The 22,272-nt window shown below is 42.9% G+C and overlaps 1 protein-coding gene across 1 annotated transcript in view; it reads right to left on the bottom strand.

Moving 5' to 3' along the window:
* SETD9 (SET domain containing 9) overlaps positions 1-22,272 on the bottom strand; it is a 109,308-nt gene that overhangs the window by 7,640 nt on the left and 79,396 nt on the right. Inside the window, exon 5 of the mRNA XM_086960651.1 lies at positions 1,889-1,994. Coding sequence (XP_086816777.1) covers positions 1,889-1,994 — 106 coding nt within the window. The remainder of the gene's footprint in view (positions 1-1,888; positions 1,995-22,272) is intronic.

The following is a 22,272-nucleotide window of genomic DNA, read 5'->3' as shown; positions in this document are numbered from 1 at the left end:
TACAATTTGACAGTGCCAAGACATTCTGGCATTTAACTGTAGAGGGGGAAATCGCTCATTCACTCAAGACATTTGGCAGGGATGGATATGTGTTAACTGGAGGAGAAGGCATCATGAAGTGTTTCCACTTCCATTTTAGTGCCTATATAAGAACATAGGGATGTTCCCATTTCAGTGGATAATTAGCATTTATATCATGTTTACTTATCAGATAATAGAAAATGGCCTGCAATTCAAGTTTCTCAACAACTTGTTTGTTAAACAAAACATTCTCAGTAAGTTTAACTTGCATATTGTCGAGGATGCCTTTCACTGTTCTCCAAGGTAACTGATTTCTTTGTCCTAATTAACACTGTGATATAGGGTTACAGAAACTATTTCGGTTTAAGTTTAATTCATGATCTGATAACTAGCTTTTTTTTTTCATCTACTACTTTTTTAATAATACAGATTATGAGATTATTCACACATGAGCTATAATGGTTCAACCAATCCTTGTAAGAGAAAAGACAAATGGCAGGGAGTGTTTAGGCAAAAGGTTCAAGAAAGATGTTGAATAATATTGGCAAAGAGGGTCCCTACTCACGTTGATCCCTCTGCACGTAGCGTAGACTCCTACTTAACACTACTGCTAAGATTCTTTCTGCCACACCAGAGAGAGCTTGTATTAATGCTCTTGTTCTATCCTATTTTATTAACCTTTACAGCAAATCTTATCTTGGCTGAAGGATGGAAATTAAGCAGTAGATTACTGAGAAGACTGAGATGGCAAGGAGACTAGTGCTGCCTTTCTAGTAAGCAACAGAGCACTCCACAGAGAACCAATTTAGCTAGGGCCCGTCTCTAAGATATGAGTAGGGAAATCTCATAGTTTACATAATAGGAAATCAGACTGCTAACCCCCTTCCTAACTCCCCACTTCTTCCATCAGATGTCGCTTCCCAAAGGACCCTGCACTTTGAGGAGTCTTCACCACTATCAGTGCTCATCATTTTGTGAAGACTGCCCTCTATCCAATAGCTGCCACTTTGTAGATAATCTGCAGCTAAACACAGCACATCCATTTTCGCGCTGGTGAATCAACACCATATCCCATTGGCACAATTTTAGAGACGTCAACACCCAGTCCCTACTAAGGAATAATGACTAAGGGGCTGATTACGACTTTGGTGCAGTTGAGCAGACTCTCTGCCGGCACGTCTGCACCAAAGCAGCGCAACGACTGCCAACCTGATTACGAGTTCAACTTGTACAGACAGAGGGTCCTTTTGCCTTTTCCATGGCTGTGCCAGATAAACAGGCACCGCAATGGGAACGTCAAAAATGTTCCAGCACGGCATGGACGGTGACTTCCATGCCGTGCTGGAACTGGGAGTGCAAGCAGGCAGGAGGGCGAGGGCACATGCAAGCAGACAGGGGGCACATGTTGAGCCCCCCGGAATGCATCCCCATGCCTGGCTGATGAAGGGTGACATACCCCGAAACCGGTCCCGAATGCTTGTTTCCGGTCCAGGGAGGACCTGGCTTGGCAGTTCGGTCTGGACTGTTCCCATGAGGCACAGGGTCAAGACTGATTTGCATATGGCTGGGTCCAAACTAGGGTGGTGTAGTGTGCAAAAGAACGATGGATTTTCACCCAGATCTCTTGACAGGGGAGAATATTTGAATCATTCAGCATTACGTCCATCACCTGTTGCAGAACAGCAGGGCATTAACTTGTCCTGACTTTCCACATTTTCTGTTTGATTGGTTCATCTAGCACATGACAGACAAAAACCCGCTAACTAGAACTGGTAATTTAAACTAAATAACATGACACCCCCCAAAATACAGTTTATGAAGCATTGAACTGGAAGCAAACAGTGCTGAAGAGAGTAAATAAACAAACCCTGCATCGTCATGACTGTACTTTATATTTGGAATATATTGTCTTAATTCAATAGGAAAAGCTTCGGGTACATCGAACTCCTGATAGCAGACATTGGCTTCTCGGTCTAGGAAACAACAAAAACAGAAAATAGAATCATCATGACAAATATTAGAGTACTTTTCCTCAAATGTTAAGCTCACCCATTTTTAGCACCCAGAAAAAACCATCATTCTTCAGTACTCTCAGCAATCCATCACCATCAAAAGCTCTCAACACAAATCATCCTGCATCATTTACAGTCAACCCTGTCCTTCACAAGTGAAGTCACTGAAAAAAATACCATTACAATATTTTTACAGGAAAAAGTCATAATGCAAACGTTGCAAAGACTTTTCCAAAACCATGAATTTATTCCAAATAAATCTGCAGTTCAGGGGGTACGACAGTTGTAATCCCCATCCATAAATCAGTGTGTGTAGGTATATGGTATTTCTATCACAAAAACCTAAAGGCAGCAGAGCTCTGTGCAGGCTCAAAGACAATCATATAGTCAACAAGTGATAAGAGTGATAGTTGGGTTGTGGATAGTTATTGCATTGCAACGGTGTGTTCTTCAAAGAGGCGAGTCTTCAACTCTTCCCTAAATTGGAGCAGAGTTGGGGCAGATCTGATGGATGTGGGCATTTTGTTCCAAATCTTAGGTGAATCGATGGAAAATGCTTGCTGCCTTATTTGACCTGTTTACACTCCTGAGTCTGCAGTCTGATGGTTTCCTGGCTGTGGATGTGCCGAGACCCTCCAGAGATTGTGAGCTTGCTTGCAAGTTAAGCGGGAGTGTTGGTCGTTATGACTTTGTAAATAAAGCAGCTGGCTTTGAAGATGGTGCGGCCAGCAAGGGAAGTCACCTGAATTACAGCAGGATTGGTGTGATGTGATCATATTTCCTCAAGCTGAGAGGTGCAGCTGCATGTTGGATGTGCCAAGTGGATACCAGTCCGGAGTCTCGGAAGCCAACGAGCACGGCGTTACCACCATCTAGATGTGAAAGGACCAGGGATTGAACAGCAGTTCTGAAAGAACCCGTTTCCTTTTCATTGTGTTCCTGCAGGGTGAGGTTGGTGTCCAGCGTGAATCCAAGTGACTTAGTTTTAAGTGAAACGTGAGATTCGATGCGGTCAAGGTTCATGTAACTGAGCCAGGGTTGTACTGGTTCTGACTTTTACTTCTTGGCAAAGAACAGGAATGCTGTACTGGTGGGTTGCACTCAACAACCAGGCCTGGATGATGTGCAGGGATTGTTTGAATGCATTGGATGTCTCAAGTAGAGGAGGCGTTCAAGTAGATTTGTGGAACATCGGCATAGTGATGAATCTTGATTTGGTTATCTGTGAGTAGAGTACCAAGTGCCAAAATCCCTCTTTGCCAAAAGCCTCTGGTAATACGATAGACGCTCACCCGCAAAAAGATGGCACCTGAGCGCCAAAAAATTAACTGCAATCATTGCCTATTCTCATTAAAATGGTGCCTATGCATGAACATCAGGACTGCGGAAAATAACAGCCAAACCCTCAGTCCTGTAAAGATTAATGCACAAGCATGGACAAAATAGCAATATTACTTGAATGAATTCGGAGTCGCTGCGCTGCACGATCGGACATAGTTTAGAAAGACTTCGAAGAATATAAACTTTATGAACTGTACCTTTTTACAAAGTCACACGTTTGTTTAAAATATTTAATTTTTTAATTGATCGTTTTAGTAAGCACTGTGAAGACCACAGGCCATTTAACAGCATGGCAAAGGATGTTTTTACAAAACGCGGGTAGTAAGTAATCTACTGAGATAAAAGTAAAATAATGTAAGACACAGAAAGTCTCACTATCAGTAGAGGAGCAGCCCAAAGCCCTGTCTCAAGGGTGGAGTCTTCAGTGATTTCCAGAACTTGAGGACTTGATCATCCCAATAGAGAGGGTGAGGAAAACGAGCTGTGAAAGGCGAAGTCAAGAATGACATGAGCATTTGTACAGGTGCACAGTGGGGTGGGCTTGTATGCTTGTGCTTAGCTGTCAGGTTGTAAGGTAGCAGCAGTCTGGTAGGGTAGGAAGAAGCTGGTCTATAAAGGCCCTCATGAACAAAGCTGAATGTCGTCACGCGATCCTTAGTTTCAAAGGAAATCAATGCAGTTTCATCATAGGGGAGGAGATGTGGGCAGTGCTCTTCGGTCCAGTTACAAGGTGAGAGTCATGGTTCAAGACACTTTGAAGGGTCTGTGATGGTCTTGCAATATAAAGAGTAAAGTAGTAGTATAAGAAACACTGCAAGGGCAAGAGCAGTCCTTTGAGGCATATGTAGTAGAGGCAGGACTGGTTATTGGACACCTGGTTTGTAGAATGCCTTTTTAGTGACTTTTTTCACTTAAGGAATCATTGATAAGTCACCCAGATTGCAGTCATTTCGATATATTTGTTGGACGACCCATAGAAGGTGGACAGACAAATGGGAAACAGTGGATGACCTCAACCAAAAAGTAGTTCTGGATGTTAGAAGAGTTGAGACAAGGCCAGATCTGCCATCTCTATTTTTGGGTGATCAAGATGGTCCGCTACTTTTAGACGATTGTGAGCATCCGTGGAGACATACATTTGGGTGCTGTCAGTATCATTTAGTAATGGTGTGAGATACAGCTGATCCCTGCTGGACCTCTGTAGATGATACTGACTGGGCCAAGTAGAGAAGAGGCCAGTTTTACCAGGTGAAACCTGTTGGCTAGACATGAGCAAATCATTTGAAGGATGTTACCCAGTTGGTTAATAATTGATTCAAGACCACATACTTTGTTTGCCGGTATAGAGCAACGCTGAGAGATTAAGGAGGGTCAAAGTACAAGCTGATCCTTCACCAAAAGCAGTGAGCAATCAAGTCGAATGTACTGATTAATAATAGTCATAACAATTAAAAGCAATTCATGAACTTCCAAATATCAAACATTATATAAATTTACGCAATGTTATTACACATTAGAAATGATTCATTTGATGTCAGCTAGGCCCTACAAATACAGAAGGTAAAATCTTGTTATTCTGCTACTGTCAACGTTATCAACAAGTGGACACTCAAATTAAAATACTCTTAACAGATACAGCCACCTATAATAATAACCTTCCTAATGCACGTATGTGTACAAACTACACTTTCTACACACATTGTGCTCAACAGCTCGAAACCAACATATAGCAACTACTATAAATTTAACAAAACAGACTGACACACAGAGGTCGTGGCCACTAGGGGCAAAGGTAACACGCGTCTTTACCTGACCACTGTCCAAGTCGCAGAAATGCGGTCTATACACAAAACCAGTGATCAACATCTAATGAAGAGCAAACAAGTTGTATAATGAAGAATCTCTGTTGAGGAAGCACAGTCTTTTGTCTTGTTGCTTTGGCTGTCTTCTGGTCAGATATTCAGCAGTTTTTAAATAAAGTATCTTCCCTTTATGTCTATGCCGGTGCATTCCATCTTTAGCAGAGGAAGGCTCTACAAAGGCATTGACCCGGGGTTCGAAGGTTAGTGAACCGTCAACAATTCCCAGATTCCTCACCTTCCCACCGGGATACGGGATACGGTAAGCCGCTCAGGCCAGGTGAAGGAAGGAACCTATGATCAACACAACCCAGTAACAGAACTTCTGATTTGAGGCACTGGGGCAAAGCCACCTCACCTGCATCCACCAAAAAACCTCTGTCATCCAAAGCAATGTGCAATTGCTGTGCTGTCCCCTGTTCTGACCGACTTCTTCGGCCCTTTCTTGAGGGAAGGTGATTGGAGGTGACTTTAGTCTGCTATCATTCTAATAGAAGGATTAGAACCGTAAATAGAGCCTATTCACAAGGCGTTTGACACGATCCTGTACCCTTTTTCTTAGATCAGGGCTTATAAATCTATGTTAAGGGATAGATTCATTAGTATTAGTGATAATCCGTCCTTTTATAAGATTGCTAGTATACTTTCCGTGGAGTTATGCTTATTTCGGGCCTTGTAGGCCTCAAACGGGAGAGACTCCATCTTTCTTTCTGCCTCGGCACATTGAGATGCTTCTAGGTCAAATGTAATGTTTTAGTTACGAGGTGTTGTTCGCTTGGAGAGAACCGGCTCAGGCTGGCCCTTATTGAAAGACTGTATTTTTCTCCGTGTCGAAGACATAACATCAGATCGGCCGACTGAGAACGTGTCCTTGGTATGGGGAGGTACAAGAATTTGTTGGGCGGCAGGTTACTGGCCGTAACTTTCCATGAAGGGACAAGCTTCCATGAGGCAGCGAGTCAGTCAGTCTGTAGGCGGCAGCTAGTCGTTAGCATCAATGTAATTAATTCTTTCAAGGCAGACAGTCGCCATTTTGAAGTCCGAGAAAGACCGAGAAGCTGATACTCTCTTAGAAAGATTGAAGTTATTTAGTTGGAGCAGCTGGCGAGCTTTGACATTAAGATCAGAGCATACAGAGTGAAGCAGTTAAGTTGAGGGAACGAATACCAGAATGGTAGAAACTGAGTTATAAGATCGAAGCTGAGAAGTGAAGACAGTCCGTGATTGAGAGGAGAGAGGAGTAGTGCAGAACAGCCAGAGAGAAAGCAGCTGATAAGAGGAAGGTTCCAGTGACTTGGAGGGAAGCGGAGGAGACAGAGCATAGCGGTGCAGGCGTGTATCCGTGACTGCAGAGGTGTGACCCTAAGACGAGCCAAGGCACAGACGAGAAGGGAACCCAGATGACTGCTGAGTCCAGAATTCATATTAATAAGGTGACGTCGACCCTTTCTTATTAGCGTGCACACATTCTAACCTTTCATTTTTCTTTTCAGGCTATATGTTATAGTATAGTATTATATTGTTATTATTGATATTGTTATAATAAAGATACCCCAGTTCCTAGTGAACCAGTGTGTATATATTTTATTCTTATACAGTAAAGTTAGCCTTTCTTCTAGTCAGGTGCTGTTGTATGAACGGATGCTACCCCCGATCAGGTAAATGGTAACTGAATAATGAGGGAGAGAGGAGCCCTTGAAATAGAGAATAAGTTGCACACCGTGTAATTCGGCCATTCTTGTGTGATCCATAATATTGTAGTATTGTACCTCTAGTGGATAGTGAGAGATTCCCCAACATGAAGAGCTAACGGTATTCATAGGAAAGTGATCGTCAGTTTGTAAGACGGCGTTAATGAGAGCACCAGGGGGGAAACTGGTGTGTATACCCACAGGAGTGTGGCTTGAGCATTAATGAGAGCACCAGGGGGGATACTGGTGTGTATACCCACAGGATTGTGGCTTGCGAGAGCACTGGTTGCAGCCAGTGTGTATTGGTAAGTAATCAGAACTGCTCTAGGGTAGATTGGTCTGGGCCCGTGTGGCCGCGAGACTACATTGTATGAGTGTGGTATTGTAGAAGATCTAAGCATGTATATTGCTAATTCCCCATCCTTGGGTAGGAAACATAGATACCTGTTGTAAATAGGTCCTAAGGAGGGAGGTGGTTACTTTTCTGCTGGGTTAGTGGTGTTTTGGTGAGCTGATTCTATCTGGTCCGAAAATCCGGTTGTTACATCTGGCGTCACGAACTGTTTACGAAGCCTGTGTGCGCTGTATTGTTTCTATCTTGTTGGTTTGCACTAGGCTCGTACGAAGTTTATTTTGTATATTATTTGTTTATAGTTGTATATATCTTTTTGGTTTGTCAAAACATTTTTGCGGAGGTCGAAATCTACTTTTAAGTTGCCTATTGAAATTCCCGGCTGGGAATCAACGCCTTACGAGGCTTTGGCCCGTGAGTGGGCCGATTCTACTGGTTTGAGTGAAAATTGGAGTTCTTGTTTGGAGCTGGCGGAGCCGGCTAATGTGATTGCTTGTTTGCAGAAAGCGCCGGTAGTGAAGGGTGAGGAGCTTCCTATTTTAGAACGCAGAGGTTGGATTGTTTTAACTGCGTACAGGATTGTACATGAGAAATTTTTAAAATTGCAGAAACAATATGTGGATATGGAAGAGAAGTTTGTTGAAGTGCAAAATGCTCATACTCTTTTGCGATGTCAAAATAAATTGCTTGCCGACAAACTTGAAACTTATCAGACAATAGCCGAAAGGGCTGCAGTTCGAATTGCGAAATACAAATATAAGAATCGTCGTGGTCGAGTTTGTAAACGGAAGGTGCGTCTGGTCGTGGCGAAAGCCAGACTGGACTGGAACCCCGATGAATGGGACGGTAATATCTGGAACTCGAATGATTCTGGCTCCTCGGCTGAGGAGTCTGACAGACGCGAGTTTTCTCGCTCCGGACGTGACTGGAAATCTACTTCTTGTGACAAACGTGATGATTCCGGCGACCGTGGTCGCTCTTCCCATTCTAATGACGTTTCTCATTCTGATTGTTCCTCTAAACCTATGGATCGGGCTTCTTCTGATGCTCGTCCGGAGGTTTCTGCGCATCCGGTTTTTCGACAAAAATTACAACAAGCTCCTGGTAATCCAAATGGTATTCCTTTGGATAGTTTGGAAGATTTTACACAACAGGAAGTTAGTGACATTTTGCAACGATTTCGACAACGGCCTGGTGAGGCCTTGCTTACGTGGATGGTGCGCCTTTATGAGTTAGGCGCTGCGGGTATCATGTTAGATGCAGGAGATGCCTTAAAATTTTGCTCTTTGAGTTCCGATTCTACTGTACAAGATCATTTCCGGAATTATAATGGTGTCGGTCAAATTAGTCTGCTCCAGTTAGCGACTGATGGCTGTAATCATAAATACCCTACTGAATCTGATTGGCCTGTGAATGACAAGCCGTGGTACACTTTGCGCGATGCGGCGCAACGGCTGAAAGAGGAGGTGATGAAAACTGCAATTTTTCTGAGTACAGCTGACAGATTGTTGGACGGTTTGTTAACATCTTCTGGGTGTAATCGCATTATCCGTTCTTCCCCTGTTGCTTATAAGCAGGTTATGATGACTTTGTTGATCAATCAAACTGGCAATGCTTTGTCTATGGTGCTTGAATCTGTCCGTCAGCTTGGTGAGTTGGGTGACTGGTTTAAACCTGAAAGGCAGTCCAGACCTGAGGGTCGTACTGCTGGAGATTATAAGTTCTCTAGACGTGATATGTTTCTTGCACTGTTGGCTGATGGTGTGAAAAAGGAGGACATTGATGGTGAACCTAATAACCGCTTGTGGGTCATGTTTCGCAAGCGTGGTTTGGATCGAAAGGAGGGTACCCGACGTGTGCGAAAGAATGATTGTGATCGCGAATATTCTGATGACAGTGGAGACGATAGACGTCGTGATGATTCTGATCGTCGTGATGAACGACGGTATGAACGTGATGAGTCCCCTCGGCGTGAAAAAGAGAGGGCGAGAGGGGGATAGAGAAAGGGGGAGAGATGAGCGTGTTAACAGCAGATATAGGGATGAAAGGGATCAGTCCCCTGAGATGAGGAGAAGAGAGGATCGACACAGATTTTCCGATCGAAATTCACAGTACCATGCAGATGACAGGAATCCATTTCGTAATGGAGATGGATATGAACATGACATTTTATGATCCAAGAAATATGAGAGCATTTACCCTGATTTGTCCTAGTTATCAGAACGCAGTAAAAATGACTAGGAAATAGGTCAAGCTCCAGTACGCAGGTGGGCTCACAAAGATAATAGACCCTATGTAGATATTGAAATTTTTTGGAAACATCGTAATATCCAAAGGGCCCGAGCATTGGTAGATACAGGAGCGGAGGCCACTCTTATTCATGGAAAATCAAAGAAATTTAAAGGCCAATTTTTCACAATTACTGGTTTCGGTGGAAAGGAAACCCCCGCAGTGCAAACTACACTTGAAATGAGAATAGGTAGAATTCCCCGAAAAGAATATTCTGTTTTAGTTGTGCCACTTTTGGAATATATAATTGGAATTGACATTTTGAAAGGAATGACATTGCATTTAGATGACGGCTGTTATCAATTTGGAAGTAAAAGTTATATATCATCCAGACCTGTACGAGTTGGTCGCTTAAGAATGCCCCCTATAAAAATTCCCCAGGCTACACAAGTTGTTTCCCAAAAGCAATATCCTATCCCAGGTGGCCAGGAAGAAATTAGTGCTACAATTCAAGATTTCGTGGATGCAGGAGTTATAACTCCGGTTACTTCTGCTTGGAATATTCCAGTTTGGCCCGTGCGCAAGAGTGATAATTCTTGGCGCATGACTGTTGATTACCGTGAATTGAATAAACATACACCCCCTTTGACGGTTGCAGTACCAGATATAATTACTTTAATTGAGAGAATTCAGAAGCATCCAGGAACATGGTATGCGTCTATTGATATTGCCAATGCTTTCTTTTCAATCCCGATTGCCCCTGAGTGTCAGGAACAATTCAGTTTTACATGGAATGGACGTCAAATGACGTTTAGAAGTCTTCCCCAAGGCTATGTACACAGTCCTACGATTTGTCACCGGCTGGTGGCGGAACATTTGTCTGAAGTAGCCGTACATCCGCAAATTCAGATATGTCACTATATTGACGATATTTTGATTCAAGGTGAGACACAAGATCAAGTTCAGACCCAGTTAGATCAAATTATTGATCACTTACGCGAAAAAGGTTGGTAAATCAACCCCGATAAATTGCAAGGTCCATCCCAAAATGTGAAATTTTTAGGCATTAATTAGCATGAAGGTCATAGAGAGGTGATTCCACAAGTAAAACAGAAAATTCTTGATTTTGCCGTTCCAAGAAACAGAAAAGAAGCTCAAAGCTTTATTGGCTTATTTGGCTTTTGGCGTCAATATATTCCACATTTGAGTCAGATATTGGCCCCTTTATACAAAGTTACTCGTAAAAAGAATGTGTTTGAATGGAGTAAACCGCAGCAGGATGCGTTTGATTTGGCGAAAGAAGCGATTCAGTGCGCTTTGGATTTATGGCCTGTGCGTGATGGTGATGTGGATTTGAATGTGTCCGTGCAAGGTCTTTATGCAAATTGGAGTTTGTGGCAAAAACAAGGCAGAAATAAAGTACCATTAGGTTTTTGGACTAAAAAGTTACCTGATGCTGGTGAGCATTATACCCCTTTTGAGAAACAATTACTTGCATGTTATTGGGCTCTGGTGGATACCGAGCAATTGACCTTGGGGCATGATGTGATTTTGAGACCTGAGATTCCTATAATGCAGTGGGTTTTGAGTTCGCCAAAAACTCATCGAATTGGACATGCTCAAGAGGCGAGTGTGATTAAGTGGAAATGGTACATACAAGACAGGGCACGTGTGGGACCGAAAGGTGTGGCATCATTACATGAGCAAGTGGCGCAGGTGCCATCGCTTGAGACTGGGAGTGATTGCTCCATACCTGTAGTACAGGAATCCCCTGTTAAATGGGGTAAGCCATTTGATGATCTGTCCGCGGAGGACAGAAACCATGTGTGGTTTACGGATGGTTCAGCGAGGTACATAGGAGAGAAAAGACATTGGAAGGCAGTGTCCTATAATCTCATCACACAAAAATTGCTGAGTACAACCGGTGAAGAAAAGAGTAGTCAATTTGCTGAATTATATGCTGTTTACCAAGTTTTAAAACAAGAGTTACCTGGTACATGTCATCTTTTTACTGATTCCTGGTCCACTGCTAATGGACTGGCGGTTTGGCTACCAACTTGGCATTCTCATAAATGGGAATTGCATTCTAAAGAACTGTGGGGAAAAGAATTATGGCAAGAAATTTGGGAAATTAAAAATTAATTAATCTGTCAACATTCCAGACAACGAAAAGTACCCCAAATTGTTAAAGAACATTTACATCGAGGAAAATTGCCCGCTCAAATTTGGAAGATTGATTATATTGGTCCACTCCCTAGGAGTAAAAATTGCCAATATATTTGCACCATTGTGACACATACAGTGGCCTTTTAGTGGCCTTTCCCTGTAAGCGAGCTACCCAAGTGAATACCATTAAAACATTGGAATTGATTATGCTCTATTATGGTGTTCCATTTCAAATTCAATCTGATAATGCATCCCATTTTAAGGGAAGATTGGTGCAGGAATTTTGTGTGGAGAATAATATCGAATGGGTGTTTCATATACCATATTATCCACAGGCAGCAGGTCTTATTGAGAGAATGAATGGTTTGCTAAAAGATCAATTACGAAAATTAACTGACAATAAATATAAAAATTGGAGAGATTATTTGTTTCGGGCACTGTTAATTTTGAATAATCGTCCCTTTTTGAATGCTGAATCTCCATTAATGCGTTTATTTCCTCCAGCTATCGATGCGAAGCCAAATACAATTGACAATACTGTAATGTATTGGGAAATTTCCCCTGGAGCATTAGCTCCATGCAGAGCAACCCCAGGTTCCGCAGGCTTAGACCTGCATGCCATGAACAATATCATAATCAAAAGCAGAGATCGAGTTATCATAGAGACTGGTGTTGGTGTCTGTATACCAACTGGAAATTTTGGACTGATTGCCCCTAGATCGGGCCTGGCCTTAAAAGGCATTCAAGTACTCGGAGGAGTCATTGACAGTGATTATCAGGGAGAGATTAAGGTGCTCCTGCTAAATAGCAGTGAGGTTGATTTACCAATTCACAAAACTGACCGAATTGCTCAGTTGCTAAACTTGCCTGTTTTCAGTGGTTAGATTCAGAGAGGCACTGCCCCAACTTTGCTAACTGTACGAGGACAAAAAGATTTTGGCTCCACAGATAATCCAGGAGCGAGAGTGTGGGTGCAATCGCCTAAAAATCCCCCATAACAAGCTGAAGTTATTGCAACCGGTCATGATAACACAATTCTTGTCATGAGACCAGGGAAAGATAGCTGGGAAGCTGTCCCAGCTGACAAATGTTACTTACGAGAATGAATAATGCCTGTATTTGACTTTCTTTCAGATCATTCTCTGGACTGCTGTTGCAGGATGTGCCGGCGTTGGACTCCTTTTGGGCTGCTACGTCGGGAAAGGAGGGAACCCACAGACTTTGGTTGATTCGATAACCCGAGTACCGCGTTCCTTTGCTGCGTGGGATTCATCATCTAACTTTTGGACTACCCTGGCACGAAGGGTGACGAACTCTCCACATTTCTGTTTAGCACCAATGCGTTCGGTGACTGACATATTAGCGACCTGTCTGGTTGCTGTCCCTGCTTCATTGGAGACTTTAGCCCATATCTTCAATATATCAAATGCCCGTCCTAATGTTATTCTTGGAGACTTTGCCACGCACGAGTACTGTCCTTTGTATACTGTGCTTTCAGATCCAACACCCCCGATTCATTCCCAAATAATTACGTATATCACACAAGGTGACCTATGCTTTTTCCTTACCTGCGATCCTAATGCAATTACTGAATGTGTGCGTTTAAAATTGAAAGGAGCAACTTCTTTTTCAGCTCATGAACGAACTTTGTGTTCCCGAAGATCCCCGAAATCATGTATTTCTGTTAAAAATAATATGACTTGCAAGAGTTTAGTAGTTACCCCTAGTCATTATCGTACAATGCTTTTACCTTCTGGATGGCTTTTCTCTTGTGGTAATACGTCCTGGCCCTACATTCCCGCAAATATTTCTGGAGGACCTTGTGCCATCACTAGACTGAGCTTATTAATGTTTTCTTCACATACTAATACACATTCCTGTGTTGTTCGTGATGCTGTGATGTTACATGACGATTGTGACTCTACACTACATTTATATTCCAAATCTGAATATCTTAGTTTAGCTTTTTCAATTATTGGTGTTCCTGCCTTAGCAGTCTACAATGCGAAGTCCATTGGGAAGATGGCCTGCTGGATGGTTAAATCTATTAATCATACTTCTACAATTTTATCTGACATGTTACCAGGGTGAACGCAGAGCTATTTTGCAGAACCGGGCTACCATTGATTATCTCTTGCTCAAACATGGACATGACTGTTCTGACTTTGAGGGCCTTTGTTGCTTTAACCTATCGGATCATACCAGATCCATTCAGGCTCATATTGACAAACTTCATGACTTGACTGAAGAAGTTAGAAAACACATTGACCAGGGCTGGTTTGACTGGCTCTTCAATTGGTTACCTGACTTACAATGCATTCCTTACGACAGATATTAGGGGGTATCATGATTACTATTAGCATTTTAGTAGTTATTTGCTGCTTTATTCAGTGCATTCCTTCCTTATTCCAGATTTGTAGATGTGGTACAAGAAATAGATCAGTTAATTTTGTTTCATATTATTCCTCTACGGATGTTAGTTCCATTTAGTGAATGATTAGTAGCCTAAAGTCAAGGGTGAAATGTTCTGACCGACTTCTTCGGCCCTTTCTTGAGGGAAGGTGATTGGAGGTGACTTTAGTCTGCTATCATTCTAATAGAAGGATTAGAACCGTAAATAGAGCCTATTCACAAGGCGTTTGACACAACCCTGTACCCTTTTCCTTGGATCAGGGCTTATAAATCTATGTTAAGGGATAGATTCATTAGTATTAGTGATAATCCGTCCTTTTATAGGAGTGCTAGTATACTTTCCGTAGAGTTATGCTTATTTCGGGCCTTGTAGGTCTCAAACGGGAGAGACTCCATCTTTCTTTCTGCCCCGGCAGCTTGAGATGCTTCTAGGTCAAATGTAATGTTTTAGTTACGAGGTGTTGTTCGCTTGGAGAGAACCGGCTCAGGCTGGCCCTTATCGAAAGACTGTATTTTTCTCCGTGTCGAAGACATAACATCAGATCGGCCGACTGAGAACGTGTCCTTGGGACGGGGAGGTACAAGAATTTGGTGGGCGGCAGGTTACTGGCCGTAACTTTCCATGAAGGGACAAGCTTCCATATTAGCGAAAGCATGAGGCAGTGAGTCAGTCAGTCTGTAGGCGGCAGCTAGTCGTTAGCATCAATGCAATTAATTATTTCAAGGCAGAGAGTCGCCATTTTGAAGTCCGAGAAAGACCGAGAAGCTGATACTCTTTAGAAAGATTGAAGTTATTTTAGTTGGAGCAGCTGGCGAGCTTTGACATTAAGATCCGAGCATACAGAGTGAAGCAGTTAAGTTGAGGGAACGAATACCAGAATGGTAGAAACTGAGTTATAAGATCGAAGCTGAGAAGTGAAGACAGTCCGTGATTGAGAGGAGAGAGGAGTAGTGCAGAACAGCCAGAGAGAAAGCAGCTGATAAGAGGAAGGTTCCAGTGACTTGGAGTGAAGCGGAGGAGACAGACCATAGCGGTGCAGACGTGTATCCGTGACTGCAGAGGTGTGACCCTAAGACGAGCCAAGGCACAGACGAGAAGGGAACCCAGATGACTGCTGAGTCCAGACTTCATATTAATAAGGTGACGTCGACCCTTTCTTATTAGTGTGCACACATTCTAACCTTTCATTTTTCTTTTCAGGCTATATGTTATAGTATAGTATTATATTGTTATTATTGATATTGTTATAATAAAGATACCCCAGTTCCTAGTGAACCAGTGTGTATATACTTTATTCTTATACAGTAAAGTTAGCCTTTCTTCTAGTCAGGTGCTGTTGTATGAACGGATGCTACCCCCGATCAGGTACATGGTAACTGAATAATGAGGGAGAGAGGAGCCCTTGAAATAGAGAATAAGTTGTACACCGTGTAATTCGGCCATTCTTGTGTGATCCATAATATTGTAGTATTGTACCTCTAGTGGATAGTGAGAAATTCCCCAACATGAAGAGCTAACGGTATTCATAGGAAAGTGTTCGTCAGTTTGTAAGACGGCGTTAATGAGAGCACCAGGGGGGATACTGGTGTGTATACCCACAGGATTGTGGCTTGAGCATTAATGAGAGCACCAGGGGGGATACTGGTGTGTATACCCACAGGATTGTGGCTTGTAGGAAAGTGAGAGCACCAGGGGGGATACTGGTGTGTATACTCACAGGATTGTGGCTTGCGAGAGCACTGGTTGCAGCCAGTGTGTAATGGTAAGTAATCAGAACTGCTCTAGGGTAGGTTGGTCTGGGCCCGTGTGGCCGCGAGACTACATTGTATGAGTGTGGTATTGTAGAAGATCTAAGCATGTATATTGCTAATTCCCCATCCTTGGGTAGGAAACATAGATACCTGTTGTAAATAGGTCCTAAGGAGGGAGGTGGTTACGTTTCGGCTGGGTTAGTGGTGTTTTGGTGAGCTGATTCTATCTGGTCTGAAAATCCTGTCGTTACATCCCCATACTCATCATACAATTGGCACCAGAAAATACAATTCTTGAAAACATGGACAGCTGGAAATACAACAGATTTTTATATAATCAGGACCTCATAACAATCCCCAGATACGCGTGCAGCTTCAAACCATACATATATAAAGTTCTGCATTCGTTCAAATACTCCTTACTGGCACAAGGTTACAACTTTATCCTTTGCAGCACCGTATGTAAGGGATTTGTATGTAAGGGACTCGAAGGGGTATCTCCGCGCTTACAGACAGAGAATACAAAACAGGCACAGATCAGTCCCGGAATAATTCCGTCTTTAGTGGTTTCCAGAAGCAAAAAAGGTTGGGGCATTTGCGCAAGGCCTCCGGCAAGGTGATCCAATGTTTCGGGGCAAGGTAGGCGACAGTTTTGCCGCCTGTTCGTATTTTCCTGTAGCGGGAAACCACTAGCAGCCCTTTACCTTCTGATCGGAGTAGGCGGTACGGGCAGTAAACTTACCCTGTACACCGTACAGAAGTTAGCTAAATTTGGCATAGGACCCACTCATGCCACTGTCATAACAGTCATGTTGTGCATTCTGGAGGGGCTTCAACTTCATTGTGTTATTTGGTACTGAGGAAACTACCATATTTCCTTTGTGATATTCTTAAATATTCATTACACAATCAGGCTAGGTGGAACCCCAGAGGAGCTACCATAGCAGTAGGTGGAAGTCCTGTGGTGAGAAGGGGCCCTTTAGAGCGGAGTGCAGGTCACTGCGATTAATTCAGGAGCTGAAGCAGACATGTACATAAAGATAGAGGCAAAGTTGGTGAGAGTCACTGCTGTTCTCGGGCCCATGACTAAACTTCAATGACCTCACCACCCGACCCTGGATACAATGATGTTGAAAGTAAAAACTGTTAAGGTAGTTCAACCTCGTTTTTGACTATTACTTTAAAGATTAGCCACTTGGCCATGAGATGTATTATCAGAATTGAGATCCTGTATGTTTAGCGCACACTGAGCTGATATTACTCCAGACTGAGGCATTATATGTTAGTTTGCTGCTGCTTTTTCACAATCCCTTTTTTTAACTTATTTTTTTATCAAATCCGAAGCAGCGAACCTCAAGGACCAGCACTCGTATTTTTGTAGTAAAGTAAGATTCTTTCATGTAAGAAGTTGCAAAACATTAGAGTTATAAATTCCCTGTTGCTACACAGAGGGCTAGAGGTTAACATAGCCTCAAATCTCCATCTCAGGACTTCCAGGAGCATAGGTTGTTCCCCCCAAAGTGACAAAGCTCTTCTTCTCCCTCTTAGGGGCGGAAAGGGATGAAAATAGCTTCAAGATTACCAGCAGTTGTTCTTTTATGGCACCCTACCCTGACTCATTGGCCCAGGGGTAGCACTCTGGCTCCTCCCTAAACCTACTGCTGACTAGTTTTTTCCCACCAGTTAGTGTTTCTAGCACCTCCTCTTTTAGCGGGGAGTGATGACGGGGGCATTCCCTAATTTTACTGGTCGTGCTTTGTCCAGACACTGATCAGGGAATCCATGAAGTCTGTTGCTAGAGAGTTGTCCAAGGGAGGAGGAACAGAAGTGAGTGCTGAGTTTGAGGCTAGGGGGGAGGAATGCAGGGAAGAACGATTTGTTTGGGGTTTTCTTTTCCATGGCCGATGAGCTTCTAAGTAAATCATGTATTTTTTAAGCAGCCCTTAGCAGAAGTGGGTAGCTTTTTGACGGGGCAGGTGATTTTTGGGCACATTTGAATATTAGCAGGGACTCCCCGAGCCAAGGGGGGGGGGCTGTCTTTCTCTCACCATTGTCTAGAGGAGGCCAGGCTGGGCCACGCCCCTTACGTCCTTTTAATGTCCCCAATGGTGGATTTCCTCAATTGACTTGGCCATAAGGAAAAATGTGAGTACGCTTTCCTGGATTTCATGTTTTCTATGTATCACTGTTCAGCTTCACCTTTACTGCTGTGTTGGATGGAACATTTCTCTGGGCTTCAGCAGGGGGTGATCTCTTTTTTTTTGCACACAGGATTTCCTGTGCTACTCTGCGGCTCTAATTAATCTTGCTTGTGCCTTTGTTGCATTGGCTTATTATTCGAACTGTTTTTGATGTTTATTCCTTACAAGGGTAAGAGAAAGCCTCCTTCTACCATGGTTATAAATCCCCAGGCAAGGCCTCTAAATCTCAATGCAAATCCCGCACCTTGATAATGGACTATACAATGGGGGCTAGGGAGAGACTGAGAAAGAAACCACAAGTGTGAAAACAGATTGTCCATATGTAATCAAGGCTCGACGTACACTTGAACACAGGAACTTATACAAGTTGATCTCGGCAAATCTCTCAGGACTGTTGCAGCAGATGGGCCAAACAGTTGTGTCCAAGTCCCTCCAGTTAATATTGTTTGTATCTCCCTGTCTCATCCTACAGCTCAACCACTCTCAAAACGTATTGATATTAATTCTTCTACTGGGGCTACAGCAATTATTAAGACCAAGGCTCCACGTAGACCAGCTAATACCAGGCCCAGAGTAACAGCCTCTAGGACATTTTCAAACTACTTTAAAATTCTGTTTTCTATCGCCCAAGCATTTGAATCTATGGTGACAGTCTCCCTGGACTCTACTGTTACCAGATTAATGCATGTGGAGAGTACTACTTCTGGTTGATTAGATGTATTAGAGTCTAAAACAACTCCTGTTACTATCTCCATTCTGCCCAACATTGCAGCGGTACCTCCTCCAGGCTTAATTAATCGCGTTCCTCTTCCAAAGCCACGAGGCCTCAACCTATATTTCAGACCCTTGAAAGTGGCACCAATAGTTTGCCCACAAACTGGAACTTGGGTGGGCCTTTGCTTGCAGAGTGAACACCCAGCCTACGTTTACACGATACTCCCTAATCAGCAATACTGCAGTGAGTTATCGGCAGGCAGGATGGGCAGGAGATTTTGCGTTTTAGATTTACCTTCTAAAGTGACGCCTTAGGTGGTAATCCTAGCAAATGTACCCACTCTACCTGTGGTAGGAACAGAATAAGTCACTAAATTGGTTGGGCAACAAAACAGGTCTTTCAGGGGCCCGTTTGACGCTTTTAAAATAACAAGAAGGGTACAATGTGTTGGCAAGGGCACCAAAAGCTTACCAGGTGATTGTGTAGTTTTGTCATGTAAGTAACCCAGCCTAGTTTATACTTGTAGTGAGCCAGCTTGCCTTGCGCTTACTGTGTGCACTGCGCGAGGCACTGGTCTCGTGCTGCCCGCTTACGTAGTGGGTTTTGACAGTTGGTGGCTGAGAGCCACGGCCATTTTACCGACTTGTCTCTGCTGTGTGTGCTGGCGGAAGCCTAAAATAAACTTTATTCTTAATTTACTATTTGTGCCTTGGAGTTATTACAACTCTTTATTGGCGACGTCGGACTTAGGCATCCGCAACGGACCCGCGAAGTTTCTTCAAGCTGAAAAAGGTTTACCTTGTATGAAGGCAGGAAAAGAAAGGCAGCTGACAGAAGTTGGCCGCGATCGCTGCGCTTTCTGGGTGTTGAGAAAGGATCCTGCTCATCAGATCGGCTCTGCTGACGATCGACGCGGGATCTACCTTTCCTTCTTTCTGCCTGAGGTGAGACGCTGTGGCGGTGACTGCTCATTCTCACGTTGTCAAGCGTGAGGAGGTTACCGCCTACCACATTAGCTTCCTGGCAAGCTGCTGCCTCTCATTGCATCTTAAAGGGGAAGTGACCCATTTCGTGGTGAGCTTATGTTCTAAGGAAAAAACGTTTTGAAATAAGAGTTTTTTAGCACAAAACAAGTGTAGAACTAAAGAGAAAATATCGCTGGGGCTTATACCACTAACAAAGGAAATTAAAGTTAAAGCACAACATATTTAACAAATTTTAATAATTACTAGAAAATTGAAAGGAAATGGACACTTAAGATTAAAATCTATTACACATGATAAAGAATACTGACACTGTCAGGCCCAGGAAAATAGATCTTTCCATGTACAATTGAAGGTGTTCTCCCTGTTTATGTTGAACCACTGTTGTTTTATTTGACAATAGTTTATCTGCAGGGTGTCTACTAAGGAAACAGCAGTGGCATACGTTATACTACTTGCTCTCTTAATAAAACAAATAATGATGCAGTCAATTCACCCTCCGCCTCCCTTCTTAGATACGCCAGGGGAACCACCCGTGGCATGGAGAAAATGGTTTGATGCATTCGAGAACTATTTGGGTGCCATTGGAGCGCACAGGTTTAGAGCAGAAAGGAAAAGATTTTTACTTCTTCACTCACTGGGGTTTGAAGGAAGAGAAACACTCAAACACTTACCTGATGTAGTTGATGAAGGTGGTGAAGAAACTGATGAGTATCAAAACACTGTTAGAAAACTGAAGATAAGGTATGACAAGCAACCCAGCGTCATTGTTTTAAGACATAAATTCTTTAAGAGAGCACAAAAAACAGAGGAAGATGTTGACACGTATATTACTGCTTTGAGGAAAATGGTAGCAGAATGCGAATTTGAAAATTTCAGTGAACAACTAGTGCGTGATCAATTCATTAGTAAATGCCTGGATAAATCCATCAGACAAAAGTTGTTGTCCTTGGAAAATCCACCTTTAGATGAATCCATCCGCATAGCTAAAAGCATTGAAACATCACAATCCTCTATCAGAGAACTTGAAAGTAAAAATGTTGAAATGGTGACTCCTGTTCGCTTTAAAAATTAGGTGAAGAAAAAAGAATTTCAACAGAATAATTTTTTCAAAAGAACTGATATCTGCTTCAGGTGCGGTTATCCTTCACATGCTAGAAGTGGAAGGCCATGTCCCGCGAGGAATGCCACATGTCGAAAATGTGGGAAGTTGGGGCATTTTGACAAAGTATGCCAGACAAACAAAAAAAGTCCAAACCAAGTCGCATGTATTAAGGACTCGAGTGACAGTGACAGTGATGACACCCTCTGTGAACTAAAAGACATGGTTCTGGTGGTAAAAGGAGACATAATAACGGGTGATCCTAATGACTGTGTTGATCCTTATGCGATCATTGGTGTTGGAGATAAAAATCTGAGACTTTTAGTGGATTCAGGTGCCAGGATCACAATGATCAGTGAATCCTTATTCAAAGAGAAATGGGGAAATAGACCTCTGCAACCACCAGATCAAGAACCAGTATCCTATGAAGGGAAGAGCATTGATCTTCTAGGGTATTTTGAAGATATCTTGGTGTTCAAGAACAGGCACATATATGGGAAAATATATGTGGCCGTCAATGGATTGGACATTCTTGGATGGTTCCATCAAGGTTTGTTCAGTATGATGCTACGTCCTGGAGCAAAAGAACAAATTTTAGTTATTCGTGACCAAACACATGTGGAAGAACTTCTCAATAAATTCCCCGAAATGTTTTCTGGTGAACTTGGAAAGATCAAGGGGTTCAAGCACAAGATAAAGATAAAGAATGATGCTGTGCCTGTCAAGCACAAAATAAGGAGTATACCTTTCAGCATCCGTAACGATTTGGAAAAAGAACTCTTGTCTATGCAAAAAAGAGGGGTAATTGAACCGATTGAATCATCGGATTGGTCTTCGGCATTAGTTGTGGCAAGAAAAAAGAACAATGAACTCAGAATCTGCATTGATCTGCGCAGTTTAAACAAAGTGATTTGGGTGGACTCACACCCATTACCCAATATCACGGAAATGCTAGGTGTAGTTGCAGGGGCAAAGGTTTTCACCAAACTTGACTTAGCCTCTGCATACCACCAAATCGAACTTGACAAGGATTCACGCCACTTCACTGCGTTTAACACACCATCAGGATTGTTTCAATTCTGCCGTATGCCTTTTGGCCTGGCGTCGGCAGCCTCTGTCTTTCAGAGAGTCATGGTCAATCTGCTCAAAGGAATCAAAAATGTAGCCATATTTCAAGATGACGTCCTTATATATGCTAAGGATCAACAGGAACATGACATGGTGTTGACCAAAATTTTTTCAATTTTCCAAGAGCATGGAGTTGTACTAAAGAGAGATAAGTGTGTATTCTCTAAAGACAGTGTGGAATATCTGGGCCACACCATTTCAAGCGAAGGCGTCACACCAAAACCGAGTTTGGTTCAAGCAATAGTAGATGCATCACCTCCAAAAGACAAAGCAGGTGTAAAATCACTTTTAGGCCTAACAGAGTTCTA

This window comes from Lissotriton vulgaris, chromosome 3_1 (genome assembly GCF_964263255.1).
Source record: "Lissotriton vulgaris chromosome 3_1, aLisVul1.2, whole genome shotgun sequence".
NCBI lineage: Eukaryota > Metazoa > Chordata > Amphibia > Caudata > Salamandridae > Lissotriton > Lissotriton vulgaris.
The sequence above is the reverse complement of the archived record's forward strand: the minus strand, read 5'-3'. Positions and strand labels throughout refer to the sequence as shown.